Source organism: Schistocerca americana, chromosome 1 (assembly GCF_021461395.2).
Source record: "Schistocerca americana isolate TAMUIC-IGC-003095 chromosome 1, iqSchAmer2.1, whole genome shotgun sequence".
Classification (NCBI taxonomy): domain Eukaryota; kingdom Metazoa; phylum Arthropoda; class Insecta; order Orthoptera; family Acrididae; genus Schistocerca; species Schistocerca americana.
In genome coordinates, this window is record NC_060119.1 from 227,580,494 (window position 1) to 227,598,844 (window position 18,351).

General features: G+C 45.4%; 1 protein-coding gene across 1 annotated transcript in view; it reads right to left on the reverse strand.

Moving 5' to 3' along the window:
• The window catches only part of LOC124621499 (protein sister of odd and bowel-like), a 576,924-nt gene extending 562,901 nt beyond the window's left edge, over window positions 1-14,023 (reverse strand). Inside the window, exons 1-2 of the mRNA XM_047147149.1 lie at window positions 14,006-14,023; window positions 13,631-13,964 (exon numbers count right to left, since the gene is read on the reverse strand). Coding sequence (XP_047003105.1) covers window positions 13,631-13,964; window positions 14,006-14,023 — 352 coding nt within the window. The remainder of the gene's footprint in view (window positions 1-13,630; window positions 13,965-14,005) is intronic.
• Between the last annotated feature and the right edge of the window lie 4,328 nt (window positions 14,024-18,351).

An 18,351-nucleotide genomic window follows, 5' to 3' on the forward strand; every position in this document is an offset into this window, starting at 1 on the left:
CACTACGCGGATGATGATGAAGTTATTGATGCAGTACGACGTTGGCTCCGACATCGACCAGTGGAATGGTACCGTGCAGGCATACAGGCCCTCATTTCAAGGTGGCGTAAGGCTGTAGCATTGAATGGAGATTACGTTGAAAAATGGTGTTGTGTAGCTAAAAGATTGGGGAATAACCTGGTGTATTTCAATGCTGAATAAAACAACCCCTGTTTCAGAAAAAAAATGTGTTGCATTACTTATTGAACTGCCCTCGTAGTTTGTGCTATGTGCTGTCGTCCAGGAGAAAATGCGTAAACGGTAAGTAAATGTAACATCTCACTCACGGAGCATAGGAAAAGCATAACTGTGAGACTCTGTGTTAGAGAGCTGCCCCGTAGGCAGAGCGTTAATTTGTCGTAAGGTTCCGGGTTCGAGTCCTGGTCATGCTAGCTTTTGGATGGTGTACGTTCGATAGTGTTATATGGGTCAACACGTTTCTGACATCTAAAAGGAACTGTTCACAGTTTATAAGAAAGTTCTTATGGCAGTTCGGTTATTCCTCGTTTATTTGAAAGTAGCAATCATCTAGAGTATATTTGCAGCTTCACAGAATAAGCATAAACAATTGGAACAGATGAATAAGAAAGAACTGTATCACACGTCTCGAAGTATTATTAGTAATACTAATATACCTGATCTTCTTCTTCTTATTGTTATTGTGGTTATTATTAGTATTAACAGTTCGGCAAGTGTGACACAATTGTTTTATTATTCATCTGTTCTGACTGTTTATCTTTGTTCTGTGAAACTACAAATTTACTCTACGTCTTTGCTGCTTTCAAATAACCGAAGCGAAAGCGGACTGCCAATAGAACATTGCTATAAATTATGAACAGTCCTTTTAAATGTCAGGAACATGTTGTCTCATATAACAGTATCACGCGTACTACAGTACAAAAACTGGTATGACCAGGACTGGAGCGCGGGGCCCCTGGTCTAACAAAGTAACACTCTGATGACGTCCCCACGGCAGCTCTACCCGACAGACGCTCCTAGTTATGCTTTTCCTTGGCACCGTACATCAGGTTTACTTATTACCTATCGTTAACGCACGTTCTCCTGGACGTTTGGTACGCATCTGAGTGTTTGACATCTAGACGTCTGCGTGTAACCGTTTTGTTCCTGTACTGATTCTTTGATCAGCTGTCTTCTCTCTACTTGTGATTTTATAGGTTTTAGTCCTAATCCCTTTAGTCGCAGTGCAGCATATCCATTACAGAACTTAAATCTTGTCTCAACCTACGCTATTCGGCAAATTTATTCAGAAATAATCTGGAGACGCCTTACTCACAGCAGATACAACGAGAGTCCTAGATAATAAGTCACGGAATTGTTACAGTTTTTCTGCAACTTCGGCCCTGCGGCACCACGGAGCGGGTGGCCTGTATAAACACACCGCGAAACGATTGTGTATTGCATATGTGTAGTGGAGTAGCACATTCACAATGCAAATGAGGTGGCGTATCAGAGTTAATTGTGTCGCTATAAACTGTAGCAGCGTCAGCTCAGTTTGGCATACGTTATTGTTTATCAAGAACAGAAAATTAGCGCAATACGATTCACAGATGATGCTTCAGTGGTAGCCGATACTGGGATTGCAGGTTGTGCTAAATGTAATGGAACATGTACTAGCTGTAGCTATAGATAAGCATGTAAATGAGAGGGAAGTGTCACGGTTGGACACACTGGAGGACCGAATGTTGCAACTTGGAACGAGAACCTTGAAGGTTATGTGCATTTTTCTGCCTGGGAACCAGAACAGATAAACATGATAGGTGCTTTCAAGACACAGAAGCAAGGAGGACGATATAAATAAGTTTATAAGGAGAAGTAGCAGCTAATTTCCAAGAATGTAGAAATAGTGTCTAGTTTCGAATGTATTAAACTGAGTACGAAATTCGCAAGGAAACTCGCGAAAAGAACTACGCTCGGCGCAGAATATCAGAAGTTACGTGCCGAGCACGCGGATATACTCGTTATCGGATGCTTTTGTGCTTAGACACCTCAAGTTGCAATTCATTTCTCGTCTTAAGAGATTTTTGAAGATGAGATTACGACTCTTTGTTGTGAACCGTATATGTTACAGTGGACTGATATTTTGTTATTATTTGTTGTTATTAATAGGACACGGGATGTTACTTTAAATAAATAGCCCTGTTTGAGTAGGAAAAATTACCGCCACATTTAATGACAAGGAAATACGGAATTAGCAGCATTAAAAACATCAAGTTCTCAGTTTATATCATGCCATTCTTCGGTTGCTACTTACTAGCCGCTAGTACCACTAAAGCTGTAAGAAGGTCGCATTTTTTTGTCCTGTATGGTTTCGCGACTGTTTTTCGTAGGCTGTGATATAATTCCACACTGAAGCGCCAAAGAAACTGGCATATGCACGCGGATTCAAATACAGAGATACGTAAATAGGAAGAATACGCCGCTGCGGTCGACAACCCACATATAAGACAACAAGTGTCGGGCGCAGTTGTCAGATCGGTTTCTGGTGCTACAATGGCAGGTTATCAAGATTTAAGTGAGTTTGAACGTGGTGCTACAGCCAGTGCACGAGCGATGGGTCGCAGCATTTCCAGGTAACGATGAAGTGGGGGTATTCCAGTACGACCATTTGACGAGTGTACCGTGAATATCAGGAATCCAGTAAAACATCAAATCCCCGACATCGCTGTGGCCGGAAAAGGGCGGGACCAACGACGACTGAAGAAAATAGTTCAACGTGACAGAGGTGCAATCCTTCGACAAATTGCTGCAGATTTCAATGCTGGGCCTTCGACAAGTGTCAGCGTGCCAGCCATTCAACGAAACATCATCGATATGGGCTTTCGGAGCTCGTGTACCCTTGATGATAGCACGACAAAAAACCTTACGCCTCGCATGGGCCCATCAATACCGACATTGGACTCTTTGATGACAGGAATCATGTTGCCTGGTCAGACGAGTCTCGTTTCAAATTGTATCGTGCGGACAGACGTGCACGGGTATGGAGACAACTTGATGAATCTGTGGACCCTGAATGTCAGCAGGGAGACTGTTCAAGCTAGTGGAGGCTCTGTAACGGTGTGAGTAGTGTGCAGTTGGAGTGATATGGGACCCCTGATACTTCTAGATAGGACTCTGATAGGCGTGACGCGCGGAAACACCCTGTCTGATCACCTGCACCCATTCATGTTCATTATGCATCCCGACGGGCTTGGACAATTCCAGCAGGACAATGCGACACCCCACACGTTCAGAACCTCGACAGAGTGGTCCAAGAACACCTTATGAGTTTAAACACTTCCGCTGGCAGCCAAACTCACCTGACATGACCATTATTTTGCATATCTGGGATGCCTTGCAACCTTGCAACGTGCCGTTGAGATGAGATCTCCACCCCCCCCCCATCCCCATACTCTTACGGATTTATCCGATTTATGGGCAGCCCAGCGGGATTCATGGCGTCAGTTCCTTCCAGCACTACTTCTGACATTAGTCGAGTCCATGCCACGTCGTGCTGCGGCACTTCTGCGTGCTCGCGGGGGCCCTATACAATATTAGGCAGGTGTACCAGTCTCTTTAGCTCTTCAGTATGTAAAAGAACGTGAACTGACACGTTAGCAGCACTGTCTATGACTCAGTCCATCTACAAGTAGCTAGCTGACACTGTGACAGAGCATAGCCAAAAGCCTGAGAACGAGCGTTCGCTACCCAACTTTGGGAAAGGGCTGGAGATGTTGGCCCGGAAACGCTATTACTCATTATTAATTATTGACAAATGTCAAGAATTATTGAAGATACGGTTGTCATGAATTGGTAATTGAACTAAATCTGCCCACAACCTGGACTTTGGTTTAGACCAGCGCTGCCCACGCCGATCCAAACCACAAGCAGGGTGCTTGCGGCCTGTCGGGGCTCTGCTCGGTCCTTCTCGGAAGCACTCGGTACAGTAGTGCTGCGGTATGGCATTTCTCGGTTGGCACAGTTATATTCAGTTCGGTGGAATGGTGGTGTCAGTGTGGTTAACTTTTCGATATTTTTAGTGGCATAAATGACGTTCACAGTTCCAGTGGCTGTTTGAACAAAAAGGGACAGTCTAGCGACTAAAACTCTCCCTCTCTCCCCATGGGGTGGGCTTTGAGAGAGAGGAATTAGAGTTTTACAAGTGTTGGCTTATCCGAATCTGCGGGAAAAATTAATATTTGGGTCAACATTTGTAAAACTCTAATTTCTCTCTCTCAAATCCCACCCCATGGGGAGAGAGGGAGAGTTTTAATTTTAGCGAATCAAAATTGAAGAAGTAAATAAGCATCTCTTTATTTATCCACAACCATTTTCCACGCAAAAATGGGAACATGAATTTTCTTGAATTACAGTGCCAACTACCAAGAATCGAAACAAATGTTTAAGACAAAATGTACGTAGCTTTTTATGTAGAATCTGATTCTGCAATAAAAAATGGTGGTTCCAATTTGAAATTTTAAAGTTGCCTCCCGCCCCACCCCCTCGGGGGCTGGGGTGGCAGGCTAATTTTAGCACCAGCAGATGTCCCCCTCGAAAATAATCAACTTTGGATTCTACACATTTTTTCGTGTGAAGCTTATTTTTCGAGTTATTCTGGTTTGTCAACTTAAAATTTACACCCTGTATATAATTAGAAACAATAAGATGTGCACTTTCATAAAAAATAATGATTTGGTGTGTGTTAATTAGCATATATTGACGAATTTCATATTTAAATGATGAATGTATCCGAACTGAACGAAAAAAAAAGATCATGGCGAGTTTCGAAGCGGTAATTCATTGAGTACCTGCATGGATGTGTGTGATGTCCTTAGGTTAGTTAGGTGTAAGTAGTTCTAAGTTCTGTGGGACTGATGACCACAGATGTTAAGTCCCATAGTGCTCAGAGCCATTTGAATCATGTTTTTCATTGATTACCCAATTACCATTTTCCAACGCTATCAAGTAAGCCACACGGCCGATCGTGAGAGGCACCTTGATTTTGGCGAGCTGAAAGTCTATAGAAAATTTCAAAGTAGATATTTTCGAAAAATTTTGAGAGTTGCAACGTACTGCTGCAGCTGATTAATATTTGAGTTCTGAACTTCCAGTACCATAAATATAATAAAATTCAAAAATTCAATTGCTGTCTCCTGACACTGGACCTTTAAGTGAGCTTGGCTCATTCAGTTGTTGTAACTTTGAACGCTTCACTTAGTAAATAATTGCTGAACCAAAGAGTGCGGACTCCCGTCCCAATTAACAGCGCTAATGCATTATTTTTATTAGACTGTAGCAAAAGTGCTACTGTTCTTTATCACTTGGGCGCATCAGTTAAAACGTGTTGCTCACTATGCTCATAACACATTCAGTCATGGAAACCTACTTACGAGAGGTGGTTGGAAAAGTTCTCGGAATCACCAAGAGAGGTCAGCTCTCGCGCAAGGAGTTGTTCTCGTGATATTAATCGTACTGTTAACTGTAAACACGTACCACGTCAGTCCTCTTGGGAGGGGGCTGTGGCGGTTACGTGGCTCTATTGTTGTTCCCGCGCAATGATTTGCGAAGATCGAAAGAAAACGAGATTCGAGCAGTGATTAAGTTTTTCGTGAAGAAAGGTATGAAAGCAAAGGACATTCATACCGATTTCCAGAATACATTGGGGGACTCTGCTCCTTCGTATTCAACTATTGCCCAAAGGAAAAATGAATTTAAATTTGGTCAGGAGAGCTTTGATGATGATCCGCGCAGTGGTCGGCAAAGATGTGTCACTACTCCAGAAATCATTACAAAAGTGCACAAAATGGCCATGGAGGATAGCCAATTGAAAGTGCGTGAAATTGCCCACGCTTGCCAGATGTCATCTGAAAGGGTATATCACATTTTAACTGAGGAATTAGAAATGAAAAAATTACCTGCGAGACAGGTGCCGCGACTCTTGACGCTGGTTCAAAATCGCCTGAGAATGGGCATACTGGAACAGTGTTTGGCCCGTTTTAGGAGAAACGAACAAGATTTTTTTGCATCGGTTTGTGACCACAGATGAAACTTGGGTGCACTACTATACCCCAGAGACAAAACAGCAATCGAAACAGTGGAAACATGGTGATTCTCCGCCACCAAAACAAGCAAAGAGAGTTGCTTCGGTGGGTAAGGTCATGACATCAGTGTTCTGGGATGCAAAGGGGATTCTGAGACCTGAGTTTCTCCTGGCGTATACAACTTCCAAATAACCCCCGGGAATTCAGCCAGGTAACACTTTCAGCGACTGCCGATATTTCGGCGGGAGTACACCCCGCCATTTTCAAGGCAAACTGCAGCGGACAGGCGACGTTTCCATGTACGTCACCGGGGTGTTCTCCTGCCGAAATATCGGCAGTCGCTGAAAGTGTTACCTGGCTGAATTCCCGGAGGTTATTTGAAACGGTATTGGTATTCTGTTTGTAGATTATTTCCCCACTGGGGGAACAATTACTGGAGAATACTATGCTAACCTCATGAACAAACTGCAACAAAAGATACGCGAAAAAAGGCCAGATTTAGCAAGGAAGAAAGTCATGTTCCATCAAGACAATGTGCGCACGCACACGTGCTGTCGCCATGGCAAAATTACACGAACTAAGGTATGAATCGTTGCCACATCCGCTTTATTCACCTGATATGGGTCCGTCAGACTTCTCATCTCTTCTGAAAACTGAAAATTATTCTTGGTGGACGAAGATTCTTTTCAAACGATGAATGATAGCCAGAGTTGACTACTATTTTGCAGGCCTGGAGGTAACTCATTTTCGAGGTGGGATCGAGGCACTGGAACATCGTTGGGCGAAGTGCATTAATCTATAAGAAGATGACATTGAAAAATAAAAAAAGTTTCAATGATGTAAGTACTTTTTTTCTATTCTGTTCCGAGAACTTTTCAAACCACCCTCGTATATTAAGTCTCAACTTTATCTTCGATAAGGACGGAAGTTGAAGTAATGAATTAAAGTTTCTGCCAAGGCCAGGACTTGAACCTAGGTCTCTTCAGATATGTTAGCATGAAACTACAATGAAATGAATACCCCTAACTGCATACACGGAATTATATCAGTCAACGGTGACAGTTGAAAATGTGTGCCCCGACTGGGATCGAACCCGGCATCTCCTGCTTACGTGGCAGACGCTCTATCCATCTTTTTTTTTTTTTTTTTTTTTTTTTTTTTTTTTTTTTTTTGTGGCTACTTAGAAAATTAATTAATTAATGAAATGAATAAAACTGAAAATTCCCAAATGAAAGACATGAAGACATTGCGGATAGTACAAATACAAAAGAAACATGCTCCTGTAGCAATGAAATGAAATTCGTGTCGGGGGCGACACCTGCTCACGACCCGGCGTTCGATAGAGCAAGAGAGCCATCTATCGACTCGTTCTCCAGACGTTGGTGTAAGACTGGGTCGTCTTCTCGAAATGAACTAAGGGTCCGTAATTGTGATCGATGTCTATCTCGGCTTCTTCGTCTATCTCATCTCTCACCCGTCACACCCCATCTGGCCGGCGGGTCGGTAAATGTAAGTCGCAAGTAATTAGCGAAGTCTTGTCTATATTTCTTATGCTGTTGCAGCTTCGTGTGTCCATCCAGGAGAAAATGCCAAAAATCAATTTTGTCCTTTTCCGATTCGTTATACACGTAGCCCACCACCATTCCCCGCACCCATGTCACTGCATTGGTTTTTTGGACAGGGAAATAATATTCTTGGGGGAAAAAAAGCGTGTCTGATGAAATTGTGTGAGGGGCGGAGCGTAACAGGAACGCCAATATCTGTTGTGCCAAGTGCCATACTGGAGCCGTCCCACTACATGTTAAACGATGTTCATCAGTGTCCACTGTTGCGCAGCCTAAACATAGTGGAGTGTCTGCCAAATGAATCGCGTGCCGCCGTTGATTCGTTGCGAACTTCCTATTTATCACCACATACCATGTTGAGCGTACCGACGTTGGGAGGTAAACGTTCCGTATAACGCGCCATATCTGTCGCCAGTTCTTGTCTGGGTACTTCTTTTCCAGGGTATTCCTGGGGCACCGGCGCAGTAAGAGTTGGTATACGTCTCGCGTCGTCGGTAGTCGTGTTGTTGGGAAGAAATCTCTGACATAGCTAAGCTCCAAAAAAAAAGACTTGAAATGTGACAGCTTCGGTGAAATATGGCCCACATCGACTGGGGGCAGCATTGAAGTGGGCGCTAGTACGTCGGCCAACGCACCCGAGATATTGCGAAATTGACCGCGCCACTGTCGGAAAATCGTACTGACGAATAACGCCCGTGCCTTTTCATATACGTTCACTAGACCAAGTCCACCCTCTCCAGGTGGTAGCGTAAGCGTTGTGTATCGGATCTTAAACAGGTGTCCCACACTCACGTAGGTTCCGAAAGTTGCTTGTATCCGTGATGCCATTGTGCGCGTTAAAGGCAGGACATGCGCTACGTGAGTGAGTCTCGGTGCTAGGTATACGTTAACATAGGTCACCCTCTGAATCATATCCAACGCTCTTAATTTCTGTAACAGCACCATTGTCCGCATCAGCTTCAATATGCGTCGGTAGTTATCCGCTGCTGTCCGCTGCACATCCGTGTGGAACGTAATACCTAGGCATTTTATGGTCTTAACCAAGATGAGCGGGCCTTCCTCCCCCGGTTGTAATCCTCGACCGACATTCATGCAGCGTGTTTTTTGTAGATTAAGCACGCTTCCTGCCGCCATCCCATATCGCTGTATCCATGCCAACGCCGTACGTACTTCTTCGCCTGTCCGTGCCACCAGCATCATATCGTCAGCATAAGCGCGGCAATGAAAGGTCAGTTGTGGCAACGGCACTCCCTCCAACCGTCTTCGAAGACCATATAGACAGGGTTCCAAAGCCATTGCATACAAAAATATCGAAAGGGGGCAACCTTGACGAACTGACCTTGAAATAACGATGTAGTCAGTGCCCCGCCCATTCACCGAGACCTTGGATCGTACGCCGTGTAACAGTCGCATGATCACTAGGATGAAGGCCTGTGGGATTCCCAATCTGCCCATCACCGCATGCAAAAAGGTATGATCCACTCTGTCGAGTGCATGATCGAAGTCAATAGCGACGAGTGCCCCACGCACTCGGCATGCCGCTGCTAACGCGATGATATCTCGGTAGTCACTGAGCGCCGTATGTACGTTGCTCTTACCGCCGAGGCAAGTTTGATCTATGAGGAGTCTATCAGAAAGTGAAGACCGCAGGCGAGCCCCAAGGATGCGCGCGAAAATCTTATAGTCGCAGTTCAAGAGAGTGAGTGGTCTATAATCTCCTGGATTTCTGCCACCGCGTGGTTTGGGTATTGGGATGATGATACCCTCCGTGAATTCGGCAGGTATCTCAGTCTGCGGTAACAGGAGTTCGTTGTACATCTGAATCCAGGTCCGTCCCATGAGGTATGCAAAGGCGCGGTAAAATTCAATTGGGAAGCCGTCCTGTCCTGGGGACTTGTTCGGAGCCCCCCTGGCAATTGCGTCTGTCAGCTCGTCCTCTGTTATCGCTGTGATGAAAGTCTCTGCATCCAGTGGTGGTCCTCTATCTGGCATTTCCGAGATGACATCATGTAGTGTCTCGTGGTTCACATGTACAGGTCCATATAACTGGCGGAAATAGTCGGTAAACACATGCGCAATATCACGCTGGTGCACAACTTGCTGGCCAGTTTCAGAGATTAGTTCCCTGATCAAAGTCCTGCGTCGTCGTTGGCGTTCACGTACCACGTGGTGCATGGAGGGGGTTTCGGCAGCAACTGTGTCCGCCAGTCTCGCCTGGACCATTATACCTTCCATTCTTAGTCTCGTCAGCTGTAATAACTTGGCTTTTATCCTGCGCATGGCCGTGTGCCTTTCCGGCGATGGTTGTTGGGTCATCAGCTCCCTCAGGGCTGTAAAATAAAAATCAGCCGTTGTGCGGTTCCACTGCGATTTGTCCTGCCCGTATCGTATCAACGTTCGCCGTAACGTTGGTTTTGCGCATTTAATCCACCACTGGAGAACCGAGGTGTATGCTCGTTGGCGGCGAACGCAGGTCTCCCAGGCCGCCTCTATCGACCGGTGACATTCAGTGTCACGTAAAAGTGCACAATTCATTTTCCAGTGACCTTTACTCCGCCATATCTTCTGACGCGTTAGTGAAATCGTACAGACGTACGCCATATGATCCGTAAAAGCCGCTGGCCAGATTTCGGCATCCAATATCGTCGTCCGTAGAGTGCGTGTCACGTACACTCTATCAAGTCTACTCGCCGAGTGTCCCGTGACAAACGTATAACCCGGTCTGTCACCATGCTGCAGTTCCCAGGTATCCAGAAGCGCCATTTCGGTAATCAACGCACGCAGTTCCATGCATGGCACATAATGAGGTACTTGGTCCTTTTTGTCGACGACACAATTAAAGTCGCCGCCCACTATATAGTTATCAAAGCGTCCAGCGAACAACGGTGCTATCTCTTCGGTGTAAAAAGTCGCCCTTTCTCTTCGTTTTGTGGAGCCAGATGGTGCGTATAAATTGATGAAACGAACGCCGTCGACAGTGACCGCTATGCCGCGTGCCGAAGGGAGAGACCTGACGTCCTCCACTCCTATTCCTTCCCTGGGGAGAATCGCCACACCGCATCCACTTTCATCGTGCACTGAATAATGTGCCTCGTAACCGTAGAACTCTGGCGGCGATGTGAAACGCACTTCTTGTAGGAGTACAATATCCACGTCCGCAGCGCGTAACATATCTTTCAGCATTTGAATTTTAAGCGGTGTCCGTATGCCATTAATGTTTATCGTGGCAATGCGGTACGCCTGGCTTGTGTTCATCAGTTGTAGGGCGGTGTCATTAAGCGTCCATCTGCACCCCCGGCGCTCCTCAACACACTAAGTTGGTCAACATTTCCCGACCCCTCCCGGCCTCTGGCCAGGACTGTCCTCAATCGTCACGTTCGTATTTTCATCCTGTTCCTGTTGGTCCATTTCTTGCGCCCAGTCCCCCAGCATATTTCCGGAACTGGTCGAAGGATGGGAGGTAACGTTGTCATCGCTCTGATGTTGGACAGTTGTCATCTCCACTTCCGCCTTCCGGTTACCAGAAGGAGAGTTCAAGTTATCGTCGCTTTGTAGTTCCTGCATCGTCATCTCGGTATCTGTTGAATCCACTGGTCGCAGGTCGATACTGTCGTTGTCGTCCACTGTCCCCTCGGGACTATGGCTATCGTCAGCAGAAGTCAGTCGACGCTTCTTTCTTCTCTTCGGCGAACGCTGTTTCCGTTGCCTTGCTTCCGCATCGGCTGTTGGGGTTGCGTATCCTCTGTCTTGGGCCTGGCCTATCACGCTCTCGGTGGAAGCACTGGCAGCCACCACGGATGAGCCTGGAGCGGCCGTCAGCTGCATCTCTTCTGTGGTGTCCTGTGTCTGCTGTGGTGGAACCGGTGGTCGGAGTTCCAGCCCGTTGGCGTCCATGTTCTCTATAGGGGGCAGCTGCTGGTGCCCATCGGAAGTCTCCCTCACGTCGCCTCTCAGGGCTTCCACAAAGGTCAACGGTAAGACAGTCGTCGGTTGTGGCGCCTGAACGTCATCCCGTGGAGTTTGCACTAAACGTCGCTGGAGGCATTCCGAGCGGACGTGACCTTCTTTCCCGCACCCCGAGCAAGTGCGAGGTTGCCCATCATAGATTATAATCGCTCGACAACCTCCTATGTACAAATAAGAGGGGACGTGCTTGCGCAGTTCTATCCGTATTTGTCTCACCCCATTTAAAACGGGGTATGTGGTAAAACTCGTCCATTTTTCGGCCACATGGGATAGAACTGTACCATATGGTCGAAAGGCGTCGGTAACAAGTTCAGACGGGACCTCAAACGGAAGTTCGAAGACTCGTATAGTGCGGATCCCCATTCCTGCATGATCGACTGTAACCGCACCAACATTCCCGTCGGCATGACAGAAACGATACCCGTTCGGTGATCGTTGTAGAAGTCTTTCGCAAGCAGCCTCGTCAACAAGCTTGACATAGACGACGCTTGAAACGAGCGATAAATTGATTCCCACGATTTCCTGTGGATCGATTTTTACCTCTTCTCTGAAGAAACGTTCAATCTCGTGTGCCTTTGGTCGTGTATAGTCGTTCGCAAAACTGAACTTCAAAGTCGTTTTTCTGTACGAGTGTGCCCTCTCGTTCTAAACTCACAACACCGCACACGCGAAGCTGCTCCGGCGTAAACAAACAGGCGCGCGCACCACAGCGCGGCCGGCAGGCAACACGGTCCGCACTGTGTCACTGCCGAAGGCAGACTGTTCCATCTGAGCCATCCAGGACACAGAGGATAGTGGGACTGCAGGAACTTATCTCTGGCACGCCTCCAATGAGACCCACATTCGCAGCTTATTGTCCCGCACTATATTCATAGTGCCCCTGTCCATCATATTTATTACTCGCGGCTTCACTGCCGATTCCCGTAAGAGTTCGAGCACTGTGTCCGAAAGAACAGATACCATCATTATATATATATATATATATATATATATATATATAAGGCTCAACGGCCATTTGAGGATCTTCTATACGGATGCACAAACAATGCACGAACTCTTACGGGAATCGGCAGTAATGCAGCTAGTAATGAGTGTGATGGGCACGTGCACTATGAATATAGTGCGGGACGCCGGCCGGGTTAGCCGAGCGGTTCTAGGAGTTACATTCTGGAACCGCGTGACCGCTACGGTCGCAGGTTCGAATCCTGCCTCGGGCATGGATGTTTGTGATGTCCTTAGATTAGTTAGGTTTAAGTAGTTGTAAGTTTTATGGGACTGATGACCTCAGAAGTTAAGTCCCATAGTGCTCAGAGCCATTTTGAACCATAGTGCAGGACAATAAGTTGCGAATGTGCGTCTCACGGGAGGCGTACCAGAGATAATTCCCTGCAGTCGCACTATACTCTGTGTCCTCGGTGGCTCAGATGGATAGAGCATCTTCCATGTAAGCAAGAGATGCCGGGTTCGAGTTCCGGTAGGGTCACACATTTTCCACTGTCCCTGTTGACTTATATCAACGCCTGCATGCAGCTAGCGGTATTCATTTCATTGTTATTTCATTCCAACGAGCTGCATGGTCACCTATGGTATCTGTTCCGAAATAACAGAAACCATCTTCATATAATGGTATGTTAGCCAGTGTAGCCATATTTACAAATTAACTTTGTGAAGTGAATGTAAAATGACTCGTTCCACAGCATCACGATTTATCGTGGAAATTATCGATGGAACACGAAACTACCTAACTAAATGTCATAGACCTTTTATCTCTGCCTTCAAGTGGGTGTACCTCCGTTGGAAAACATTTCTGGCTAATTGTTCATGTGAACGTTTTAGATTCTTATCGTCTCAGGCATCGTTTCCTGCAGATTGTTCCTGTGTGGGAATATCACCACGTTTATTTCCTTCGGCTCTGTGCGACATGCAGCAGCGAGGTGAGGGTAGCGACTCGGTCAATCTGCAGAGCTCCGCGCACTCTCGTGGTGCGCTAGAAGTGAGGTGTTAGCAGGGCTGCGTACTGACCGGCGTTGGCGGCGTGCAGCGAGGAGGCGCCGAGCAGGACGTCGATGGCGGCGCCGTCGGCGAGCGCGGACAGCTCGCCGGCGGCGTCCTGCAGGCTGATGGAGAGCGTCGCGTCCTCGGAGCCGGCGAGGCGCGCCAGCACGCCGGCCAGCTTGTCGCCCGAGCTCGCGTCCAGCTCGCTCAGCTGCAGCGTCACGGCGTCGCCCGCGTGCCCGGACGCCGAGTACATGAGCACGGCGTGCCCGTGCCCGTGGCCGTGCAGCGGCGGGCTCGGCGACGACGCGTAGCTCGCCGTCTGCAGCGGCAGACGCACCCCCGGCACCTCGTGCAGACCCTGCGGGCAACGCCAGCCGTCACCTCTCCGGCGCAACGCACGGGACACGGCACACACATAAGCGCGCCGGGCTGCCTACTTTCAGGCGAACACAGTTAAGGTTAGACTCCAGAGAGGGCGCACGCGACAAGGACTATGTTATGCATCTCTCTTATACAGTGTAATTCAAAAGTAGCTACACACACTTCTTGAGTCTAATGCAATGATTCCCAACCTGGGGTAATTACTCCCTGAGGGGTAAAATAAAATTTTCTGAGGGGTAAAATTTACTACGGGGTGTTCAGAAAGTCTCTCTGCAGTCCCGTATTATTGTTAGCCATGCGTGCCATTTAATTGTTCACCTGCCTGGGTTTTTCAACGAAACAATAAATGCACAACGGTACTGCAGTGATATTCTGAACCCACTCATAGGAGAACTTGTGTTAAGTGAAATGTTGTGTTATTGTGGTCTTCACTCCTGAGACTGGTTTGATGCAGCTCTCCATGCTACTCTATCCTGTGCAAGCTTCTTCATCTCCCAGTACCTACTGCAGCCTACATCCTTCTGAATCTGCTTAGTGTATTCATCTCTTGGTCTCCCTCTACGATTTTTACCCAGCATGCTTCCCTCCAATGCTAAATTTGTGATCCCTTCATTCCTCAGAACATGCCCTACCAACCGGCCCCTTCTTCTAGTCAAGTTGTGCCACAAGCTCCCTTTCTCCCCAATTCTATTCAATACCTCCTCATTAGTTATGTAGTCTACCCATCTAATCTTCAGCATTCTTCTGTAGCACCACATTTCGAAAGCTTCTATTCTCTTCTTGTCTAAGCTATTTATCGTCCACGTTTCACTTCCATACGTGACTACACTCCATACAAATACTTTCAGAAACGACTTTCTGACAAATCTATACTCGATGTTAACAAATTTCTCTTCTTCAGAAATGCTTTCCTTCCCATTGACAGTCTACATTTTATATCCTCTCTACTTCGACCATCATCAGTTATTTTTCTCCCCAAATAGCAAAACTCCTTTACTACTTTAAGTGTCTCATTTCCTAATCTAATTCCCTCAGCATCACCCGACTTAATGCGACTACATTCCATTATCCTCGTTTTGCTTTTGTTGATGTTCATCTTATACCCTCCTTTCAAGACACTGTCCATTCTGTTCAACTGCTCTTCTAAGTCCTTTGCTGTCTCTGACAGAATTACAATGTCATCGGCGAACCTCAAAGTTTTTATTTCTTCTCCATGGATTTTAATAGCTACACCGAACTTTTCTTTTGTTTCCTTCACTGCTCGCTCAATACACAGATTGAATAACATCGGGGAGAGGCTACAACCCTGTCTCACTCCCTTCCCAACCACTGCTTCCCTTTCATGTCCCTCGACTCTTATAACTGCCATCTGGTTTCTGTACAAATTATAAATAGCCTTCCCTCCCTGTATTTTACCCCTGCCACCTTCAGAATTTGAAAGAGGGTATTCCAGTTAACATTGTCAAAAACTTTCTCTAAGTCTACAAATGCTAGAAACGTAGGTTTGACTTCCCTTAATCTATTTTCTAAGGTAAGTCGTAGAGTCAGTATTGCCTCACGTGTTTCAACATTTCTACGGAATCCAAACTGATCTCCCCGAGGTCGGCTTCTACCAGTTTTTCCATTCGTCTGTAAAGAATTCGCGTTAGTATTTTGCAGCCGTGACTTATTAAACTGATAGTTCGGTAATTTTCACATCTGTCAACACATGCTTTCTTTGGGATTGGAATTATTATATTCTTCTTGAAGTCTGAGGATATTTCGCCTGTCTGATACATCTCGCTCACCAGATGGCAGAGTTTTGTCAGGACTGGCTCTCCCAAGGCTGTCAGTAGTTCTAATGGAATGTTGTCTACTCCTGGGACCTTGTTTCGTCTTAGGTCTTTCAGTGGTCTGTCAAACTCTTCACGCAGTATCATATACCCCAATTCATTTTCATCTACATCTTCTTCCATTTCTATAATATTGTCCTTGAGAACATCGCCCTTTTATAGACCCTCTGTATATTCCTTCCTCCTTTCTGCTTTCCCTTCTTTGCTTAGAACTGGGTTTCCATCTGAGCTCTTGATATTCATGCAAGTGGTTCTCTTTTCTCCAAAGGTCTCTTTTAATTTTCCTGTAGGTAGTATCTATCTTACCCCTAGTGAGGTCTGCCTTATACAGTGTAATTCAAAAGTAGCTACACACACTTCTTGGGTATAATGCAATGATTCCCAACCTTGGGTAATTACTCCCTGAGGGGTAAAATGAAATTTTCTGAGATGTAAAATTTACTACAGGGTGTTCAAAAAGTCTCTCCGCAGTGCTGTATGATTGTTAGCTGTGCGTGCCGTATGTTTGTTCGCCTGCCTGAGTTTTTCAACGAAACAATAAAAGCACAGTGATATTCTGTACCCAATCATAGGAGAACTTGTGTTAAGTGAAATAATGAATGGTTATTTTCAACAAGATGGTACAACCGCGCATACAGCTCGTGTTTCAATGTCACTACTTGCTGATGTTTTTGGTGATCGCACAATTTCACAGGGACTTTGGCCTCCACTATCGCCTGACCCAACACCACCTGACTTTTTCTTCTGGAGTGTAGCGAAAGCAACTGTCTATAAAAACCGTCCAAAATCCATCGATGAATTGAAAACTGCAATATCCACTTTCACCGCTTCTCTTACAGAAGAAATGTTACAGCTTGTGTTTGGAAACATGATTAGATGAACTGAATTGTGTATTCAACAACAGGGGGACACTTTCAACATTTAATGTGAAAATTTGTAGTATAAATGAATATTCAATAAATTGATAACTTGTATTTCATTGAGTTTCATTTCGGTATATTCACTGCGACATACGGCACGCGCATCTAACAATCATACGGCACTGCGGAGAGACTTTTTGAACACCCCGCACTATCATAGTTTTGTACGACTCTGATACTGATTGTACTAGTTATTGATAATTACTTTTTCTCATTTAGTAGCATTAATACGATGGAGGTTATTGGTTTCACGTAATCCATCCACTACACACACATGTTATGCTTTGTTGCGTACATTTCTGGCGATGGAAGGGAGACATATATATATAACAAATGCTAAATATCACAAGAAAAGTCTTAAAGTTACAGATAGTACCTGAAGTAGTCCACAAACTTTTTCATTACTCACTTCGAAACAGATAAATAATTATTTGAAAGCAGGACACAGCAATAACTACATAAGGGCTACTATAGTGCTGTACACAGTATTATCATCATTATTTATTGTTAATATTAGGGTGGTTAGATACAAAGCATTAACAGCTTGAGGCCTTCCAATTTCCGTCAGTTCAGAAGAAAGGACTGAAGCAGTCAAGTGATTTACGAACAGTAAGTATATTGCACATATTTTAACTTAGTTGATTTTAAATGGGGTTTCAGTGTGCAGGTAAGGCAAATGCCACAATAGAGAGGATTAATGCAACGGAAGTATGTTTTGTAACAAGTGTCTTCCCTCACTGTGGGCAGTTAGCTTTCTTATCGGAGGAGTTTTGAGCAGCACTTGCGATGCACTACGAATTTCTTTCTCATTCATTCTAACAGCCCCCCCCCCCCCCTCGCCCTCCACCCGCACACACACGCAAATTGAATATCATTTATCTTTCATCATTTTAAAAATAAAGGTGTTTCCAGAAAAGTCTTTCATTCTACAGTTTAGTTATGTGCTAAAGTTGGTGGTGATATGGGGGAGAGGGGCGGTCAGCAGGCGGCAGGGATGGAAGGGAATGGCGGGGGTACTAGCTAATGCTTGGTTGCTCTCAGGGGTAATGGTCTAAGAAAGGTTGGGAACGACTGGTGTAATGTATCCATCAAAATAAGAGTAAAATGTTGAAACAAGTTGGAAAGGGTTGAGGGGAGGGACAGCTTTGAAATCTTAAATCCCATTTTTATTGTAGATTCGGATTCTGCGGGAAAAAATGCGTAACTTTTATATGTAATACTTTTGTCCTTGGGCGACGGATGGCGCTGTAACCGGCAAATAACGCAACTGACTTCCAAAACGCATTATCTCGAGAAAAATTCATTGGATCAAAATCACAATAAAATAGAAATGTGTGGCAAAGGACTCAGTATTTTGCAATTCTCTCCACAGCGCCGTTTTAAACATTCATTTATTCATTCATTATTTGACTTGATCTAACTACGTGTACGTCATCCATCACTTCTTAAATATGTTATTTCGTAATGTGTCAACGTTATTAGTTAGAGGGAAAACTGAAACTGTTTACATTTAAGGAAAAATTGCAGGGAATGGTGATAATGCTCAAGTCCTTTTTGCTCAAAGTTTTTCAAACATTGTGCAATTGCATGCTTCTTTTTGTCGGGTTATTCC